The sequence below is a fragment of the Syngnathus scovelli genome, chromosome 6 (genome assembly GCF_024217435.2).
Source record: "Syngnathus scovelli strain Florida chromosome 6, RoL_Ssco_1.2, whole genome shotgun sequence".
NCBI classification, from domain to species: domain Eukaryota; kingdom Metazoa; phylum Chordata; class Actinopteri; order Syngnathiformes; family Syngnathidae; genus Syngnathus; species Syngnathus scovelli.
The window spans coordinates 13236770-13258434 of record NC_090852.1 but is presented as its reverse complement, the minus strand read 5'-3'; the positions used below and the strand labels follow the sequence as shown (position 1 = coordinate 13258434).

Below are 21665 nucleotides of genomic sequence, written 5' to 3'. Positions count from 1 at the left end.
GTTCTCTGAGTGGACAGACGGTGAGACAAAGCTAAATACGTATAATCTCACCTTGAGTTCTCGAGATTTCTTGTGTATTTTCTAGAACTGTACTTTGAAAAAACATCTGAATTTGCTCGTGCATCTGTTGCACGTGATTACAATTAACATGTAATGTATCAATTATTAAGTCAAAATATTACAATTATTTTCCATTTCCAATTTCGCGGGCTATCTGCAACATGGCTATAAACCACTGGAGGGCCGCGGACCACTGGTTGACAATCCCTGAATTAAATTAAAATTTCCATTCCCAATACATACAAGCCAACGTTTCTGACCTCTGGGTGTTTGTTGTTGCAGAATGAGACAGACTCTGTGTATTGCAAGAGAAACCATCAAGCTGCAGACAGAATTGCCTTTACACTGGTTTCTGTCAGACAAGGCCATGACATCGCTTCCATCTTTGAGCTGGATGCCACCACGCTGCAGCGGGCAGACTGCCTGGTACCCAGGTCAGTATCTTACAAGTGACTTCCGCTTTTGTCATAAAAGCAGACAGACAGACATACAAACAGACACAGACAGACAAACACGGACATGAACAGACTGACATGGACACTGGCGGAGAGACACTGACGGTCAGACATGGATGGACGGATAGATATATAAACTGTGGTAGCCTGAGTGTGTTTGTTCAAATTAGAATAGTTTAGCAACAGTAGTATGGAATTTATAAAAGCCTTTCTCGATGTGAGACTTCACCTTATCAACTGTTTCATAGAAACTCTTATGTGAGGTTGAGGCACCTGTGCACTAACACATGGGTGACCAGCACCAACGTGCCCATTGATGCAGAAGAGGAGCGTCCAGTCATGCTCAAGGTTTGCCTATCTATGCTCACAGCCAATTACTGTGAAGTGACCTCAGATAAATGTCAGCATTTCTTGCGGTTCTCCCAATAGATTGGCACCTGTTCCACTAAAGAGGATAAGGAAGCTTTTGCGATTGTATCCGTTCCCTTTTCGGAAGTCAGAGACTTGGATTACGCCAACGATGCCAGCAAAGTACTCGAGGCCACTGTGAGGAAGCTTCAATATGGAAACATTGCTCAGAATGAGAGAAGGTAAAGTCCAGTAGGGTCACAAACTTGTCTTTTGTGAGTTTGAAATTTCATGTTTTTGTCCCTGAACGTTCTTTGCAGGTTTTTGACGAAGCTGCTGGAAGACCTGGTTTTCTTTGTATGTGTGGTTCCAAACAATGGCCAGGAGGTTCTGTCCGTGGTCACTTCCACACCTAACCGTGAGAGGCAGAAATTGATGAGAGAACAGAACATCCTCGCTCAGGTCAGCACATACAGTACATCTCAACAGTTTCCTTCACACGCTTGCACGTGTATTTTCTAAGGCTGATTTACAGTACATGGATAAAGTGACTTAATTCAAATTTCTCCAAAGGGCAGTTTGGTGTTTAGGAAATAAACAACAAATAGACGAATATGATATCCTTCATTCATACAGCATTTTTTTTTTCTTCTGAACAATAAATAAGTGAGCCATTTCAGCATTATTTAAGATTGTTCATGCATTTTTAACAGTTCAGGCAATGCAGGTTGATCTGTTCATGAAAAAGGATGTGCAGTGCAAATAATAATAAAATAAATGATTTGTGACATTATTACTTGAGCATGTAACTTAACTATATCTAAGTCATAAAAGGATGTGAAAGGTACATTGATTCATCCAGCTGTTTGTTCCTCAGATCTTTGGTATCCTCAAGGCTCCATTCACAGACCAGGGTGATGGCCCCATGTTGAAATTAGAGGATTTGGGAGACCAGCGCTATTGCCACTTTAAGTATATGCTGAGACTCTGCTACAGAGTGCTGCGACACTCTCAGCAGGACTATCGCAAAAACCAGGCACGTCTTAATGTGTTGAGTTCAGACACACAGGTATTCAAGGTTGTCTAAGGATACTTGGAGAGTTTGTAAAACTTCTACCAGAATGTCTACAGTAAGAGAAAAAAAAAAAAGGTTTGCTGGGATATTGGGCTGCTGGACATATGACATCAATTAGAAACCTGATACCTCACATCAGTCTTAATTGACTGCACTTTGAAAAGTGAAATTAATCAATTAACGAGAATAACCACAGTCATTTTCAGATGAGCTGAAAAAATATTTTAGTTATGTGAATAAAGAGTATTACGAAATATATTGCATATAGCTCAACAATGAAGGCTGACTCTTTAATTTTTCTGTTTACTCTAAAATGATAATTTATGAAGTAACCAAATAACAGATTTTTAAGAACGATTTTGGACATTTTGTAAGTTCAGTCATATCTGAATGAATATAGGGGAGCTGTCAAAACCAATCTGTAAAATTAACACAAGAATGACTAGGTGACTGTAAAACATGTATTAGGTGGATAGAAAAATCAGTTTTTTAATTACCAAACCAAATAATTTCATAAATATCACTGTGCTTTTTGTCCCATTACGTATTATTAATTCAATAATATGTATGCTATTTTTGATTCTATTCATGTAGGAGTATATAGCAAAAAAGTTCTCAATCATGCAGTCTCAAATTGGATATGAGATTCTGGCTGAAGATACCATCACTGCTCTGCTGCACAACAACCGCAAGCTCTTGGAAAAACACATCACAGCCAAAGAGATTGAAACATTTGTCAGCCTTCTAAGACGGAATAGAGAACCCAGGTATGACATGGTTATCTCTCACACCTCAACAGCTAAGGAAGTAAAAATTGGTGCAAAAAAGAATTGAGCACTTTGCTGTATACTTGTAGAATTGTATGACCTTAAAGATATTTTATTTTATTTTATTGAACTTAACAAGTAAATTGTTCTTTCAGATTCCTGGATTATCTCTCCGATCTGTGTGTGTCCAATAAAACGGCCATTCCTGTCACACAGGAGCTGATTTGCAAATTTGTGCTCAACCCCACCAATGCAGATATCCTTATCCAGACAAGGTGAGTTACACCATGTGGGATTTATATTACTTAAGTCTTACCTGCGAGTGTAGTATTTTTCTCATTTTGCACTGTAGGTTTATTTACAAAAGAAAATTTAGCCAGCGTTGTCTCCTTTTTCAACCAGCATTTCCCACAAATAAAGCATCTTAATGTCAGGATGTTTTGTAACAACTAGTCTTTGTCACCCTCACACATCCAGACTAATCCAAAATACCGAGACCACCCTGGAGTCCTCTTTGACGGTGGAGGATGGAGAAGAGGAGGAGGTTTGGCTCTACTGGATCGACAGCCACAAGGAGCCTCACGGCAAATCTATCCGCCATCTGGCTCAGGATGCCAAAGGCAACCATAAGATGGATGTAGATATCGTCACTTACTACAGGTGGCTGTTACTTCCCTGATCTGCTAAAACTTTTTTTTTTTAGGACGAGAGTTTTTTTACTGCAGAATACCAGCCTTTTTCTAATCACTCATTTATTTCCTGTTGTCAGGTATCAGCTGAACCTGTTTGCTAAAATGTGCCTGGACCGTCAGTACCTTGCCATCAATCAGATCTCCTCTCAACTTCCTGTGGATCTCATCTTGCGCTGCATGTTTGATGACTGCCTGCCCTACAACCTGCGAGCATCCTTCTGCCGCCTCATGCTACATATGCATGTGGACCGTGACCCACAAGAAGCTGTGGTTCCCGTGCGCTATGCACGTCTCTGGACTGAGATCCCATCCAAGATCACCATTCATGAGTGAGCATCAGACGTGTGATGACATCATGGCGCGAGCATACCTTGCGAACCATAACCTGCCTATTATTGTTGTGTATCTCTGCAGGTTTGAATACGAGTCGGCGGATACCTCGAGAGAGGAGATGAAGAGGAAGTTTGCACCCACCATGGAGTTTGTTGATGAATACCTTAAAGACGTGGTCAGCCAACCTTATCCATTTGGGGAAAAAGACAAGAATGAACTTACTCTAGAGGTATAATAAGCCTGATAAATTGCAAAGCAAATCCTGTACACGTAAATTAATTCTACAATTGTGCAGTACGTACTCTCAATGTGTTCAAATATCTGCTGTTGTATATGTAGATGTTTTTTTGGACTACCATAAATTCTGATAGTGCTCTGTATGCATCTTTCAAACTGCTCGCAAAATTTAAGTATAGTCTGTCCCCGCACACTTGTATAAAACAAGAACGTACTCATTCACCAACGCTAACACAAGGTAGCTGTTCGTTCAATTAAAAGTATAAAAGAGCTTGAGCTTATCAAGTTACCTGACAAATTGTTGAGAACAGTGACGTTGGCACCAGTGTTTGCAGCCATTCGCATCTGGGACATCACTATTATATACGTGTGTTGACCCTAGAGTAGAGGTACCTTTTCCTTGTTTTGAACTTGCAGAGTTCAATAATCTGGGCAAGAAGCGAAGGTTACGACTGTAATTACGGTTGTATTTCATGCCAGGACTTGGGGCTTAAATGTTTGAATGATGACGTCACGTTTGCTTGGCTGGTATTGTCGCACCATGACGACATCACTTGAAAATAATGTTAAAAATTAGAGGCAAAAGATAATCCTACTGTCGACAAGTTTTACTACAAAGTGTTTAGAAAATGCATACTCCACCATTAAGGAAAATAACTAAATTTCATATCTTTTAAGCATGTGTTGTGCCACCTACAATGTCTTTAGGCTTAAATAGAGCACACAAATTACTTTCCTATTGTACATTTTTGAATGGCTTTATTTTATTTACCCTTCTCTCTTCTAGGTGGTGAATCTGGCTCGTAACCTGGTTTACTTTGGTTTCTATAGCTTTAGTGAACTCTTGCGACTCACCCGCACTCTACTGGCCATACTGGATATTGTTCAACACCCGCTCACTTTCATGAACAAGCTCACCAAAAGTCCGGAGGCTGGTGCGTGTTCCTACTACTGATTTTAATTTACTGCCTCGGTTATTTTTATTTATTCATTCTTTTTAGTCTGATTAGCTCCTCACATAGACCTCGGTGCAGTCAGCATGGGTTCAATTCCCTCTCAGTTCCAGTGTGAATCTGAGACTTGTCTTTCTCTATTCGTGCCCTACCACTGACTAGTAACCGGTTCACTGTGTAATCTGCTTTTTGCCCAAAGTCAACTGGAAGTTCCATGAAAAAATGTTTTGATGGTCAGCCCATCAAAGCGTTTAAAATGTAGTCATTTTTTAAATGATTGAAACCGTACCTAATTATCTGGTGGACAAATGTGGCTTGCCTGAAACATATGTACTATGTCAACAAATCCTAGACAGATGTGTGAATGCGGTCGTCTCCTCCAGGTAACAATGTCCTGCGTACGATCCACGGTGTTGGAGAAATGATGACCCAGATGGTGATGAGTCGAGGTGTGCCACAAGGGCTGCCTGACACGCCTCCTTCACTGCGCTACGGCAAAGGACACATGCTTCTGGACACTGAGGACGTCATGGTGATGGACACTAAGCTAAAGATCATAGAGATCCTGCAAGTATGAGTTTTCGTGTCAGTGGGCAAAGAGTTATCTGATGCAAATTCATCCGTTGAATAATTTGGGTGTATTTTCACTTCTCTTGCTAGTTCATCCTGAGTGTGCGGCTGGATTACAGGATCACATATTTGCTGTCCATCTACAAGAAAGAGTTTGGAGAGAAGAGCGTATTAGAGAACACTGTTTTACAAACTGATGTGCTCCTCATCGCGACGTGTAAGATGTCTTTTGAGATTTAGTCATTAGATGTCACTTCTCTAGCTAAAATGTTCCACTGTACACGTTGTGTCTCCAGCTCCTGAGCCTGACATTGATGAGATTGCGACTAAAGCAGAGAGCATGTTTGCTGGAAGGTAGGTCAAATATCCACCGTCGCTTGTTACTAACGCCCTTTATACTTTCAATAAAACCAAAGAAAAAATGATACCAATCCTTCTTGTGTATAATGCTCATCACTCTCTGCACCTAAACCTGACGTGAGAATTAAAGTTTCCGCTTATCTCAGTTCTGACTTAAGTGCAGTGGAGCTTGATGATGAAGGTGGCCGAACGTTCCTGAGGGTTCTGATCCATCTCATGATGCAAGACTATCCTCCGTTGGTATCTGGTTCACTGCAGCTCCTCTTCAAACACTTCAGTCAGCAAGCTGAAGTGCTGCAGGCCTTCAAACAGGTACACAACCATCTGTCTGGCTCAGCTGAAATGTTTTGGTACGAGTTAATTAAGTACAGTGTTATCTTAAAGGATTAGATATTATTGCTGCTGGTGCTTCATTAATTTCCTGTATGTCTGTGTATATTCCAGGTCCAGCTCTTAGTTTCAGAGCATGACGTAGAGAACTACAAGCAAATTAAGGCTGACCTTGACCAACTGCGTCTAACTGTTGAGAAATCAGAACTGTGGGTGGAGAAGAACGGAGTCTACAACAGTGAAGACCTTGGTGACAGACCGGGCAAAGAACAACTCATAGAGGTACTAAATAAAAGGGTACCCACAACAAAGTTGAAATATTACAATTGCGATGACAGTAACATTTCCCAACCTTTATTGAGGCAAGGTACATTTTATCCTTTTTTTTCCTCCTACATTTTCATATATTTAGCAATACAGTTCAGACATTGTATTGAATAAATGAAAACTCAAATCAATAGGCCGTCATTACTTTGGCCTTCAAAACTATTCAAAGAAAGAACCTATAATGAAAAAAATATATGTATTATAAAATTAATGTTGTCCAGAGTCATTCTGGTGTCGCATGTTTATTTTGACTGAAACAAAAATGTTCATGAAAATCCTCAAAATGGAATGTTCCCGATGAAAGGGGGGTGGCATCTTTGAGTATGCTAATAAAATTGCCAAGTTGTAATTACTGATTTTCTTTGTCTTTTGCCAGGAGACTGGACTGAGCATTGTCCTTGATGGGAACCATAAACCTCAAATAGACAGCAACAAGCAAAACAACTACAACATTGTCAAAGAGGCAGGTTGTCTCAAGATTGGATATCTATTTGGCAGATGTCAATAGAGTGTTCTTTGTCTCTCATATGTAGATCTTGCTACGTCTCAGTAAGCTGTGTTACCATGGTAAAAAGATCCGTATGCAGCAGCAGAGGCTTCTGAAAAACATGGGGGCTCATACTGTCGTGCTGGACCTGCTTCAAATCCCATTTGAAAAAGTGAGCATTAACCGCAACTGCGGAGTGACTTGTCTCAACCTGCCTGGCCGTATCTCCCATCACCTCTCTTGATTTTTTTTATTCCCCACCCAGAATGATGAGAAGATGAATGAAATCATGACCCTGGCACATACATTTCTGCAGAACTTCTGCAGAGGGAATCATCAGAACCAATTTCTGCTTCATAAACACCTCAATCTCTTCCTTACTCCAGGGGTGGGTATGATTGTGACTAACTGCAATCATATTTAAGGAAGCATTAGAATAAAACTGAAAAAGGCATTTTATCTACAAAATTTAAAGGTGGACTGTCATTTTTAAAACTTTCTAGCAAACCTCAAATGTAGCTTAACATCACCGTCCAAATGGTTCGAATCACTGACCAAAGCACTGCCCCTAAAGACAATCATTTGTCTTAAGGAGTGTCTATTTTCATTCATTTTGCCGCTAAGTGTAGTTCAGTAAGTGCGAGGGGGCTGTGTTCTTAGCCGGTTCAATCAGACTGAGAGTGCGTGTGGGCGGCGTGCATGGAAAAGTGATTGACATGTTATTTTGTCACTCTGACGGTCACTACAATCTGTGATTGGCCATGTTTGTCACACAGTGTCAAGTTTAGAAATAAATTGGTCCGTACCGTCTGTACAGCGGTACACGTACTCTTAAAACTGCTCCGAGATTACGACACTAATACGCACTCTGTACATTCTGTGCAGGTACTGTCTTAAATGTAAGCATGGATAGCAACACTCAGGTTGACTACGATAGAAAGTCTTGGATTTGAGTGACGTTCAGAAACAAATATTTTTAGTTTTGTTACTTGGTATCTGTGTATATTCTAATGTCAGTACATGTACTCTGGCAAAAATATTTTAGCGCGCACCACTACTTAGTATATTGTCCTGTAACATTTCTTAAAACGTTATAGTGAAAAGCCTCTGTTATTTTTCATAAGACTGAAATATAACTTTTTGTTTCTCAACAGCTACTCGAAGCTGAAACAATGCGTCACATCTTTATGGATTACTACCAGCTGTGCAATGAAATCAGCGACCGCGTAGTTAATCACTTTGTTCACTGCATTGAAACGCACGGGCGCCACGTTCTGTACTTGAAGTTCCTACAAACCATTGTGAAAGCTGAAGGAAAATATGTGAAGAAATGTCAGGACAAAGTTATGACTGAGGTGAGAGATCAGTCTATGAATCTTCATACTGTATTTTCTTCTGCAGTGTGTCAATTAGTCATTATAAACCATTTGTCCGCTTCCTGTGTAAAGCGCATCATGTTCAGTAAAACTCATTAATTCATCATTTGTTACTGCAAATATTGTAATTAGCAATGTTCTCGAATAACTAGTAGGTTGAGCTTCTCAAGCTTGTGATAATAAAAGGAAAGGTGTTCTTTCTTCTTCATCTTGCAGCTTGTGAACGGGGGCGAGGATGTCCTGGTGTTCTACAATGACCGCTCCTCGTTTCTAGTCTTGCTCCAGATGATGGCCTCCGAGCGTGAGCGCATCGATGAAGATGGCGCTCTGGCTTACCATAACACGCTTGTGGAGCTGCTTGCTGCCTGCACTGAGGGCAAGAATGTCTACACTGAGCTGAAATGTAACTCTTTGCTACCACTGGATGACATTGTCAAAGTTGTGACAGATGTCAATTGCATCCCAGAGGTAAAGTCTACATTGTTCATCTGCTCAATCGTTGTTTAAATATAAACATTTATTGCGCTGCCTTTGATCATAAATACAAAGTCCAGTCATGCCAAGCCAGAACTATCCAGAAAGCCTTTTCATATGTCACCAAAGCAAACGTTTATCATACATCAACTTCACAAATCTTAAACATCTTGAGCAGAGCAATTAATAAAACAATGGGCCAAAAGATGGATATGTTTAGCTAAGTGTTTTTATTCTTCTCTTTTCCTCCTAACAGGTGAAAACTGCATATGTGAACTTTGTCAATCACTGTTATGTAGACACAGAAGTAGAAATGAAAGAAATCTATACCTCCAATCATATCTGGAAGCTGTTTGACAATATCCTGGTTGATATGTCCAGAGTAAGGCTCATATCTCAAGTCTCAATTCAGTTCACAATTTCGTTGTGTTCAACGAAAGGACCAGCTAAATCATACGCTATTTGTGTCTCTAGGTATGTAACACTACCACAGACCGGACCCATGCCGATTTGGCCCTTGAGAAGTATGTGACGGAGACAGTGATGGCCATCATCACTGGGTTTTTTAGTTCGCCATTTTCTGTCAACCACTCCAACCTTCAGGTATACTTCAACACATAAAGTACATAGTTAAACAAAATATGGGACGAATAACCCGCTGCCATTCATTTAGTGACAACTGGTAATATGCAGTGATTTTATTAGGAGCTTTACTGAGTTTAGCTAATTTCATAGTTTAGTTGTAAAGTTTCATTTAGTATTTGGCTGTTTATTAAGTGCCAATTATCGGCATATTTAGAGTCGGTATTTAATGTTTATTTGTCGAAATTAGTGCTGCATTTGATTGCTAGGTGTCTTATGTCTTCCCTTTGCCACAGACGAACCAATCCATCTTTGTCAAGCTACTCGAGTCAGCTTTTAGGCTCTACAGCTGCACGTGGGTCACACAGAAGGCAAATATTGAGAACTGCATCAGAACACTAGCTGACGTTGGTAAGGACTGAGCAATTTAAATTTGATTGACAGCTCAACATTTTGACTCATTTGGCTGAAAACAAAATACTACAAATTCTGCATGCTTTTTTTTTTTTTTCTTAGCCAAGGCACGGGCAATAGCAATCCCAGTTGACCTGGATAGTCAAGTCAACACGCTGTCTCTAAAGGTCCACAGTAACATGGTTCAGCGGGCAGCAAAGGACTGGAGAACCTCTGCTCGTGCGCGGCCCCGCAAGGAGAACCTGGGGGGTCCTGACTACAAGACCATCATTGAAAAATTGCAGGTATTAATCAATTATCTAATAAATAGCTATCAGCAGGACGGAAAATCCAAAAATCCTTGACAGACACCAAAACCATCTTTTGCTCTGTGATGAAAACATTCGATCTTCTTTCTTTGTACCATGTATTTGTGATGTTCATCGAAACAAATGCAGACAAATTTACTAAACCTTTTACGTAATGTATAGCATAGAATGGTTGCCCTCAGATGTAGAGTACCTGCATATATTTAAGGCAATATTCTGCAAAATGAATGTTAACATCAAAGAGACACTATATCTTTTGCACACCAATTACATACATTTTCTTGAAAAACCAAATAATGTTTTGAGTCCATTTTGCTTCAAAATCTTTTGACGAATGTGCCTGCATCTGCGTGCAGGGTGTTGTGTCCCATCTGGAGGAGCAGTTTAGTCCGATGGTTCAGGCCGAGTTTTCTGTACTGGTGGATGTCCTCCACAGTCCCGAGCTGCTGTTCCCAGAAGCCGCTCGCCTACGTTGTGAGAGTGGAGCTTTCATGTCAAAGTAAGTCACGAACGATCACAACAGGTTAAGTAAAACGAGAACTTTACAAGGTTCAGTTGACAAGTTTTCATCTCCACAAAAAAAAAACTGTCATTTAAAAGTTCTATGAACTTTTTTGTTGTTTTGCTACATAAAGAGATTTCAATTGATAAGGATTTATTCCACTTGTTTCCCAATGGGTACTTGAAACTCTTTTGCAGATTACAAGTTGCATAATGGCTCCCTTAATAACAAATCATTTCCTTTAGATGACTAAATTTTTAGATTGTAATCTTGATGGTTTAACAATTTGCCATTCTAATTAAAAATAAGTCATTCCCAACTTGTGAACGTCACTGTATTGTTTTTAGCAATCCTGTTCATGTTTACAGACGGACCGTTTCCGTTTGTTTGCACAGATTTACCAATCCTCTCTATTATCTTTAAAAAGTATAGCGAAGTCATTGTTTGAGATGATTTTAACTTGCATCAAACTCATTTGCAGCTTTTATTGCATGAATTTTACTTGAAATATCTATCAACTCTAACCCATATTAAAAAGTCACCCTTATAAAGGTCACACCTTGGACCTCCATTAGGAATGTCAACACATCACATCTGTTTGGTTTTAGCAATCTCAGATCACTTTTGTAATACTTTCAAAATGAATTGTACTGTTGTACAATGGCCTTGTTTTTTGTGAGGTACTGCCACCTCCCTTATATGTGGAATTGTTTTCTAATTTTCTTTTTAACAGAAACCCCCCTCACATTAAATCTCCCCCTCCTTAAATCCCACAGCACAGATGAAACAAAACTACAAAAAGGAAAAATGTTAAGAACTGCATTCAAATAACCAAAAAATACAAGACTAGCATAGATTGCAAAACAAACCTTGTCATCTTTTCATCATATAAATGGCATCAAGACAGAACACGCACAATGCTAAATTCCTTCTATCCTTGCATTCCTCTTCTATTCTGAACTTGTATTTTGTTGCTCTATGATGTCACACTATTCATGGTTCTGTTAGGCTTCATTGTTCCAAACTGTTCAGTGGTGGCTGAACTGAACTGTACAATTTGGTGAAAACGGAGGAACCATCAAAACATTTGATACTTTTTGCACTTGCTAGTCTAAATAACAAATATTAGGTCTTAGTTGTTCTATTAAATATGTAAGACAAATGCCATCAGTACTACACCGATTCAGCCATTCACTTTCTTGCATTATCTTTCATTTCATTACATTCTCAATCTTACATTTGACGCAGAAATTATATGATCGATTATGAGACTTGATGGATTATTTGCCAGTGTCATTTTTCCACCAGATTTAAAAAAAAATGAGGCAAAATATGATAAGCGCTGATATAAAACCTTTGTCTTTTTACAGGCTTATCAAACACACCAAGAAGCTTATGGACAAAGAGGAAAAGCTTTGCATCAAGATCCTGAAGACACTCCGAGAAATGCTGGACAAGAAGGACTGGGTTCAGGAGTCTGTGAGTTGTCCACCCACACGATTTGGCTCATAGACACAAAGTCCTTGTAATGAGGGGGAACATTTTCAAGGTTTGTTGTCTGCTTAGCCTTGTTTGTAAGTGTCAGTGGTGCTCTGCTGCTGCCGGCAACCCTCATTCTCGCCCATGTCTGTGAGCCAAGAATCTCCCTCATCTGTATGCAGTGGGCCCTTCTGAGTTACGTAAGGATAGGAGGCACTTGAGGACACAGACTGAGAGGCACAGTAGGGGGAGGAAGCAAGGAGAGCTGGTAAAGGATGAGGGGTGAGGTCTGAATAAGCAAATCAATACTGCAGAGGCTGTGCGGAGGACATATAACTTCAACTATTTGGTGAAGGAATAACAGCTGGTGATTGAGGGAAGTACGAGGTCACTTTCCTCAATCACCAGCTGATTGTTTTTGGTCACGATGGCATGGAAAGTAAAGCTGGAAACTCCAAATGTCAGGTCCCTCATGACGATTACCTTGAGGTGTTGATCATGTTCCTCCTCTCAGGATATTGCATATTTATTTTCCATACGCAAGCTTGCATCAGTATTAGTACTGGTATTCCTTATTACAACGCCTGTTATTATATTTCCATCATTACTTTTGTATTGCATGCCACCATTGCAAGCAAACCCAGAGAACCCATGTTGTCCCGAACCCGTGGATTTTTCTCCCAGCCAAACCACTAATGGTGCAGACCAATCACAAAGCAAGTGTATTTTTGGATCTGCGACGAAAACCAGAAGCGCAGAGGCCGGTAGAAACAAACAAACTAAATATGGCGACACCGGTGGACAAATGCACTGACTTTGCAATTAATTTTTTCTTTGCAAAATTAGATAGTTTCCTTTTTGAAAGAACAACTGCTTGTTTATTTTTAGCTGGTAAAAATACTGGTGACGATATAATCCATTTTGTGATTGGTCAAAACAAAAGTTTGGTACAAGTTGCTGCATTGCCAAATCAGCTCGAAGTATTGTACTGTTACAATTGGAACTTAACTAAATAATCCATCCATCCACTATCCGAAGCGTTTTCTCCTCACGAGGGCTGAGGGTGTGCTGGAGACTATCCCAGCAGTCTTTTGGCAGTGGGCGAGGTGCAGCCTGAACTGGTCGCCAGCCAATCAGAGGGCACACAAAGACAAACAAGCATTGACACGATCACAACTAAGAACAATTTAGAATCCTCAATTTGCCTACCATGCATGTTTTTGGAACGTGGGAGTAAATCAGACTATACCCGAAGGAAACCCACGCAGGCACAGGGGAGAACATGCAAAGTCCACACAGGAAGGACGCAGCCTGGAATTGAGTCCACAATTTCTGCAATGTGAGGCATACCTGCTAACCACTGCAACACCGTGCCACCTCCTGATTAAATAACTGATGAACAAAATATGACATCCGCAATGAATAACAATGTTTCTCATTCGTGTAGACATACAAAATGGGAGCAAAATGCTGGTTATTTCCTGAATAAATGTTAACAACCTGTGAGGAAATTAAGGGACATGTTCGTGCTGGTGTCTTGTGGACACTTAGTTTTTTTCTTCTTGTGGTATTCGTAAACCTTAATTGACTTGTACTAAAAGATCAGATAGTGGAAAACTTGTCTCTTTTTTGTACATGGCATTAAAAAAGCCAGACAGTGCGCAGAGGTAGGATAAATATCGCCTTGTGTAGGTGTGTGTGCTCAAGCGTGTCTCAGTGGCCTCTGTCATATCCTTGTAGCCCTGAGCGTGGAGCTGCAGCCTAACTGCACAGAGAGGGGGTAGGGGGGAGGCGGGGGCGAGGCACAGAGGGGGAGGCGAAAGAAGTTGATGGAAATAATGAGAGAGAGACAGACAAAAACAGACAAGGAGAGGGAGACGGAGTGACAGCATTAGCATTAGAGGCTGGTGGCTGCCCAGGGGTGCAATGAGTTGGTGGGGGGAGAGAGAGATGGTGAGGAGGAAGAAAGGGAGGCAGCCATGTGAGGATCCATGTGAGCGAAAGAGGGGGGGAGGGTGCGACGGCTGCAGCGTGAGGGATTGGAGAGAAGCGGCGTCTGCTCAGTCCATGAGGCGAGAGGGCAGGGGTTGTACTTATGTAATAGCCTGCAGTAGCTGAGCCAACGTCACGTGGACCATCGCGTTCTCACTCATAGCCACCCCTCCCTCCCTCCCTCCTTCGTCTCGCTCTCTTCCTCCTTCTCGCTGACATTCTCTTCCTTCTGTCTTTGTCTGCGTCCATCACGTTCTGGATGTACACCTGGCTTAGCTTCTCGCTCCGCTCGTTTATTGGTCAATAGAGTAACCAAAGAGAGATAATGGGTACTTTCCAAATAGTTACTGTTTGTGGCTTAAATGGAAGTGGGGAGAATGGTTGTGGGTGCATGGGAGGGAGAAATTGTAATGAAAATATCTTAACAGTACTTCATTATTTACTGAAATATGATAAGCCATTGTGTGTTTACAAAGGTACATGTTTTGTTTGTCCGAGTATGAGGAATTTGATGAAATATTGATCGCCTCATACTTTGTCACTCAACAGTTGATTACGCCCTTGCAGCCTTTGGTTCATTTTCATCAAACATGTTTTCCTGTTGTCCTTCATAGTGTGACATGTTAGTTGAGGTTTGATCTGTGAACACAGTAATTGAACTTGCCGCTGACTGGTTCCAAACAAACTCATGCATGGATTGCTTGTGGGCCTATGCAATCTAGTTGCATCTTCAATTTAGCATGTATGAGGTTAGCATGTCATTCCATAAAATAATTTCTGACCTTTATTTACTGTATTTGATTTTATTTTTTAAATGATGGCACACCACCAATGTAAAATGTCACAAAAAACAAGGAATACAGAAAAAAGGATGATTTCCTTTCAGTACGCTCACAAATTTCCAATATTTAATTTGGAATCTGGGTTTATGAAGCTTCAACTGTTCACACTCACAGCATGACTGTACTGTACCTTCTGCTATTTAAAGGAAGATTATTTATTACTTATTCTTTAAAGTATGTATGCATCAATCAAGATGACATTTAATTTTGCCACTCACCCTCCCTGCTCGCCTTTCTTTTTTCTTTCACACCTAGCCTCTGCCAGTCAGTCACACTGTCTGTCCCTTTTTCCGCTCGCTTGCCAAGTTTATCACAACCTTGCCAAGGCAAAGCAGATTTACAGATTACCACCCTCTCAATGCTAAGCGCATCGCATGCACCCATGTGTATGGTAAGACTCTCTTAGACGCACGCACATTCCAAAGCATGCAGTGCCATGCTGGCTGTTCTTGTGTGTCAACTCATCCATGAGCTCACCTCAAATGCTCAAATGACCTTTATTTGAATTCTGGAAGTTTGTTGTGGCCAGTCAGAAAGTTGAAGTCACTTAATTTAAACTCTGTGGCCCTTAATAAGTAATTTAATTTTAGGCCAACAATGTTAATAGTGAATGTGTTAATGGCAGGAAAAAGGGTGTCCTTGATTCATCAGTTAGGTGTTTGTATATTATGTTCTAGTTTCCACAGTGACAAGAAATCAGCACGTGTTGTTTGTCTGCTCTGGCCGTGACTGGGGACAGGAAGTCCGTGAATGTGTGTGCGTGCGCATGGGCATATGTGTGGGTGTGTGTGCACGTGTGTGTGTGCATGTGTGTGTGCGTGCATGTGCAAGATGCGTTCTATTCAGCACACTCATTACGAGATGTAAAAAACAACTTAAAAACCTTTTTTTCCCACAAATAAGATGCACTGCTTTATAAGACTCACATATTTAATATAAATATAAAACAAAATACAGTCATTTACTGCATGTTCATTCAAAGTGTCCCAATTGCCTTTTTGAAACAAAAAAGCTTTCATACTTTTAGTTTTCAACACTGACACCACCAAGGAAACAGTGATACAGTAGCAATTTGAAAGTGTGTAAAACTCGATGCGAGATTTTTTGTAATAAAATTATCTGACTCTCTACCCAGTGAATATAGGTGTGCCCCAGGGCTCTGTACTGGGGCCCCCTGCTTTTCATTATCTACTTTCCTCCCTCTTTTTCAAACATTTTTCTTTGCTTTGACGCCCAGCTCTACCCTTTCTGCAACACCAATATTTCACTTCCTCTGTCCTCATTAACCCTCTGTTTATTAGACATTAACACCTGGTTCACCACTAACATTATATAATTAAACAATGACAAAATGAAAGTCCTCTTTGATGGCACAAAATCTGCATTCTCCAGGTAACAGTTTATCCATCTTAGTTGATCACGCTTTAGTTTCCCCTTGCCCCAGTTGTGAAAGTTGTGAAGCAGCAGTTTGTCAACAACATAAAATGTTCAAGAATTAAAAACAGATCAGCAAATGTATTGGCCACACGTGCAAGTAGATTAAAGCTTTTGTTGCAATGTCTCAAATAGTGCCTCTATCCTTGCGCACAGCCTTGTTGCTTCTTGTCTTGACTTTTGTAAATCTCTCCTCTTCAGACTCTTTCACTAATCCCACCATCAGCTTCAACTGGCTCAGAACTCCGCTGCTTGTAATAAATGCACTTAGTTGCCTTCAACGAACCAATTTGAATGTAAGAGTTTGACTTAAGGAATGGGATGAGTTAACATTCATTGGAAAACTAATGAACAACAAACAATTTTGTTGTGTTTAAGATGAGCTAAAAATACATTCCCGGGATTGGGAAAATCTGCAAATAAATGGTTTCATTGTTTAAATTGAAGCCCTTAAATCCAGGACAGAAAGAGTTGTGGCTTTTAGCCGAAACGTATAGTAAATGGAGGACTTTGTTGAATTGTGACATGCTTTTGAGTTCAAATTTTCAGAATATGGGCTAAACGTCATGGAGTTGAAATGCAAATGGCTGGCAAACACAATGGCATGCATGACCTCCACGCACTTCACAGTCTTGCAATTTGAGAATGAGTTATAATCATGTGATGTTTGTTGAGATCATTGAGATAGTGTCAGTAGCATGGCTCTCTTTTCGAAGGTTTTGCTAGGTGGTGCTAATAAGCCAACAGTATCCGTCAGTATTAGTGAATATGCACGAACCCCTTGTTTCTCTGTGCCAGCACTTTTTTTTTTTCTGCATTTAGCGCATGTTGAGTGACATCATCCAATTTGTCCTCTTACATAATTTGTGTGGCATCATTCCAGCCTTTGAGTCCCACTGCAATATCTCACCCATGACATCCCAGCTTGAGGGGAAATGTTTTATCTCTACACTCTGCCCTATATCGGAATAGTAAAATGATCTATGAAGATGAATTCATGTCAAACAAAAACAACAAACATGTCGTCCTTGGACAGAAAACTTTTTTTTTTTTTACACGTCAGTCTTTCTATTTTTAATACGGTTAAGGAATCACATGCTGTCCTCCAGCTAATAGTTTTGAACACTTGTTTGTGCTGCAAACTCCCTTGAAGCAGTCTTGCCAATTGCTCTCACATGTGGGCCTAATTTGTTTTGCTGTTGCGCCTGTTAGCTGAATAAAAGCATTTTCTCTGCCATGACACAGTGCATCTCGAAAACATTGTAACTGGAGGCATGTGATGAGTGCGTAGCGTTTCATGAGATCCCTAGATGTAGGCATTTAGATTTGAGTTAATTCAATTAGAGCGTAACAGCATTACTAATGAAATCGTGTCAAAAACACAGCCGACGATTAACATTACCCCTGCTAACGTCATCAAAATGATCAATTGCGGCCCTAAATTTTTGTCCTGCTTAAACTTCTTTTGAAGAAAACTCAGCTTACAGAAAACAACACAACTACTGCATTATTTATACGAGCAACTCGCATGGAATAATTATCTATTTTGAAATCACTCATGGTTCTTTAGCCATTAAAAAGTCAGTTACCCACTGACTTTCGAATATAATGTTTGGAATTTTACTACATCAAGTAAACAAGTTTGCTGCTCAATATTAATTATGGTCATATGTTATGTGGCCAGAGCACAGCTCCGCAATTATGCCTGTCCATTTGACATATTCCAGGAAGCATCGCATTCACGCTTTGTTCTCTTCATGTGAACGCTGGACTGTCCACAGGAATGTTGCTGTGCTCTGTGAGCAAATTAAATCTCCACAGACTGTTTGTTTTGATTTCACATCAAAAGATCGTTTAGATCCTCTTATTTACGGCTGGTTCTGAAACAAAATCTGATGTTTGAAACCACTTGTTTTTAAAGTTGGAAGTTGTGATATGTATCTCGTGTCCTTTCTATGTACCAGGTTAGCATGGTGCACTCTTACATTGTTTATCACTGATATAGTCAAATAAATTGCATTGATGCTCAGATTCAGATAGAGATTTTGGCCGTGAAGACTGTATTTTATTAAATATATAATATATGTAAGATATAATTTCATAAAGAAAACAACCTTTCCCAGGTCAAGAGATCAAAATTTGGGAAAATAGTGTGGTGCAGCACCTGTGGATTTACCGCAGTTTTCAAAGTACATTTATTTACTTAGTTTTGCCCGCATTCTGCTAGGCCAGACGGTTCAGCAGCTTCCCCTCGAGTACCACTGGCCAAAAAAGGCCAGATAGGACTTCTGCCACACAAAATAAATGAAGGGACTGTGTGGTTGAATTACATTGATCATACTTTATGAAGTATGTTTATCCAAGTCAACACTTTAAATCTTTGATTAATATCACTTGTGCGTCAAAACCATAGTTTGGTGATTTTTTTAGTTATGGAAATAAAATGTGATTATTGTTATTGTCGTTACCATTGTTGTTTATTCATTGGTACTTGAATTTGTTTTGTAATTGCTCATTTTAGGTTGTTTTAAATGCCCACAAAAATTAAGACTTGATCCCCGCAAAATCAGGATGGTTCGCTGTGGAATCAACACTTTTTTCCCCCTGTTATTTCCTGGGGTTCTATATTGTTATCATGCTGGCACTGCTGTAACTGTCCACATGATTCGGACCCCATTTATTTGGCACTGTGCTTCCTATTGCTTCAGTTTTGCAGACAATTGACCTTGTCTGACCGTAGTCTAGCAAAGGGCAACCTTTTTGACTTTTTTTTTCATGCTTCTTTGTTGTGGTAAAAAATGCAGACAGCAGAAATGTGAGGCAAGGGGAAGGTGGAAGAAGTGTGGAAGGAGGGGGAAGGTGTGTGTCTGTGTGTGTGTGTGTGAAAGCCGAAGGTGGGGATCGGCAGCTCTGGACACCACAGCCGCAGTGTGGCGTGCCGGTGCACATTTTAAAAGTCTGCACCGTACTCGTTTTGTTTCCTGGGCAACCTTACATATTCTCATGAGTTAGTCTACCTCTATTTCTGTCACTCCTCTCATGCCTACTACACGTCTGACTGGAGGGTTTCTCATCAATGCAGCAGCAAGATGAGTCAGACTGGGCTGACTCTCATCTGCCGCCATCCTGCCTCCTGTCTCTCTCGCTCTCTCTCTGCAGAGCGAGCCAGCAGACTGCAGCACCCTGAGGAGAGAAAACAAGCAAAAACCCTGGAGAGTTTTCATTTCCAATTTATACAAAACTAACATGTCCTGGTAAAAAGAGGAAGTCCAACATTATTCTCGCTGCAATGTGAGAAAGTGTACTTTGGGACGAGTTTGTAATGTCTGTCATGTAGTCGCACACAGACTGTGTCTGTGCAATGCTGCATGGAAATGAGGAGGGCTCAGTGGATCCTCAACTTTAGGTGTTTTTGTGAACACTCAGCCAGACAGTGCAGGCAGACAAGTGTCTCCACTGACTGCAGATGAGATGTTTACTGACACAGAGAGCGTCAGCTGCATGGCCACGTCCACATCTTCTGCTGGACTGCACCTAACCAACAGCGTTGGTGAGGCGTGACATTGCCTCATTTGTCTCTGTATGCACTTGAAACGCGTTATGCTATCCTTGCAGTATAAGCATCGGGGATGCACTTATGCAACCGGTCATAATTTAAATCCATCTTAATAAAAATACATTCATCTTACATTTGAAATAATAATTACATGGATTTAAGAGCATATTTTCTTTCAATTTAGGGAAAGGAGTTGAGAGAGACTCTCCTCACTCGCTACTTTGGAAATCAAAGGTGCGCTTCTAAGACCGAGATTGGGATTGGAAACAGCTCACCTCCTTGTTTTCCCAAGCCAACATTTGCAGGTACCTTGTATAAACTGGCACCTCACAAATGTAATAGACTGTCAAATAGAATGTGCAACTTTCAATATCACACGTGTCCAACTGCTGTGAAGTATTTCTGTTGACATGGCCGTAATGCATGTTTGTTCTCGACAGGAGGTTCTCTCACAGCCGACTTTGACAAGCCATGCAGTAGTATCATGGATATCCAGTGTCAGCTCGACATTGTTGGAGCGACTGAGCTGGTGATTGACCTCATTGTCAACACTAAGAATGACCAAGTGTTTGAGGAGAGTGTCTTGTTGGGCAATGCCCTTCTGCAAGGTGGAAATACACAGATACAGGTGATTGTCATAGACTTCATAACACATCCATTTTCTTTGCAAGTGTGACCAACAGTTGAAATGAAGCTTTGTCTGCCTCTCCTAGGACTCCTTCTACAGTCAACTTTACAAGCAGAAGAAGTCGGAGAGGTTCTTTAAGGTTTTCTACGACCGCATGCGTTTGGCTCAGCAGGAGATCCGTGCCACTGTGTCCGTCAACATGTTTGAGCTCAACTGCAGAAAAAGGGATGATGACGCTGACTTTGGTGGTGTCGGATTCAGAAAAGGTACAGACGAGCAATGAAATATTGAAAACTCCACTTGTGGAACTCATAAGCAGTGTAGTTAAAGACAGGATCACAAGTGGGATGCAAAAGTTGAAAAGCTTCAGGCTCTTTAAAAAACACCTCCAGGTCTCAAAGCGACCTATTTTATGTGTGGCCCTCAAGTTGAATTTGCAACAGTGGCGGAGAAAGCTAAATGTTGCTTTGCTGACCTCTTTGTTGACTATTATTCTCAGTCAGCGCTGTCACATGTCAGAGACCATGTGACTTCCAGCATCCATGGTCTATCAAAAGTCCATTGTGTCAAGACTGTGTGCTTTCATGTTACAACACCCAACTCAATTTGTTCACTCCAGAAATGAATCTGTTGATATGACCTATGATTTTTAAGGCAGTGTGCATCGTCAATTAATCAATTTGTAAAGGCTTGGTTGTTCCAAAATACCCTCCTGCCCTTCATTGAAACATGTTGTTTTACATTTTCATCCATGCTGCAAGGGAAAGACTCAGGACTTCATATGAGGGAGGACATGCGAGGGCAACTTAAAGAGGCTTCGTCTGTGACCTCTAAGGCTTTCGCTGCTTTCCGAAAAGAGCTGGATCCTGATCTTGAAGCCTTATGCAACAACAGTGGAGTGACAGGGGCTGAAGAGGTCTTAGAAGAGACTCGCATGAGCCAAGCCATCACCATTATGAAACCCATCTTACGCTTCCTTCAACTTCTCTGTGAGAACCACAATTCTGATCTGCAGGTACTGGTTTTGCTATTATTGTCAAATAAGCTTCGGTTGTGGATTTTACTACTGTTTGACTTTTGTCCA

General features: G+C 40.7%; 1 protein-coding gene across 1 annotated transcript in view; it reads left to right on the top strand.

The window, feature by feature from the left end:
* The window catches only part of itpr2 (inositol 1,4,5-trisphosphate receptor, type 2), a 45164-nt gene that overhangs the window by 10431 nt on the left and 13068 nt on the right, over positions 1–21665 (top strand). The window contains exons 11-41 of the mRNA XM_049724377.1: positions 343–494; positions 764–863; positions 945–1105; positions 1184–1325; positions 1741–1899; positions 2533–2705; positions 2861–2980; positions 3183–3365; positions 3475–3726; positions 3812–3959; positions 4755–4902; positions 5304–5491; positions 5581–5707; positions 5787–5844; positions 5997–6162; positions 6295–6462; positions 6884–6970; positions 7041–7166; positions 7260–7382; positions 8149–8349; positions 8587–8838; positions 9101–9226; positions 9319–9447; positions 9723–9837; positions 9943–10124; positions 10505–10647; positions 12021–12129; positions 20138–20258; positions 20394–20581; positions 20667–20847; positions 21343–21596. Of these exons, the coding sequence (XP_049580334.1) occupies positions 343–494; positions 764–863; positions 945–1105; positions 1184–1325; positions 1741–1899; positions 2533–2705; positions 2861–2980; positions 3183–3365; positions 3475–3726; positions 3812–3959; positions 4755–4902; positions 5304–5491; positions 5581–5707; positions 5787–5844; positions 5997–6162; positions 6295–6462; positions 6884–6970; positions 7041–7166; positions 7260–7382; positions 8149–8349; positions 8587–8838; positions 9101–9226; positions 9319–9447; positions 9723–9837; positions 9943–10124; positions 10505–10647; positions 12021–12129; positions 20138–20258; positions 20394–20581; positions 20667–20847; positions 21343–21596 (4782 nt within the window). The remainder of the gene's footprint in view (positions 1–342; positions 495–763; positions 864–944; positions 1106–1183; positions 1326–1740; positions 1900–2532; positions 2706–2860; positions 2981–3182; positions 3366–3474; positions 3727–3811; positions 3960–4754; positions 4903–5303; positions 5492–5580; positions 5708–5786; positions 5845–5996; positions 6163–6294; positions 6463–6883; positions 6971–7040; positions 7167–7259; positions 7383–8148; positions 8350–8586; positions 8839–9100; positions 9227–9318; positions 9448–9722; positions 9838–9942; positions 10125–10504; positions 10648–12020; positions 12130–20137; positions 20259–20393; positions 20582–20666; positions 20848–21342; positions 21597–21665) is intronic.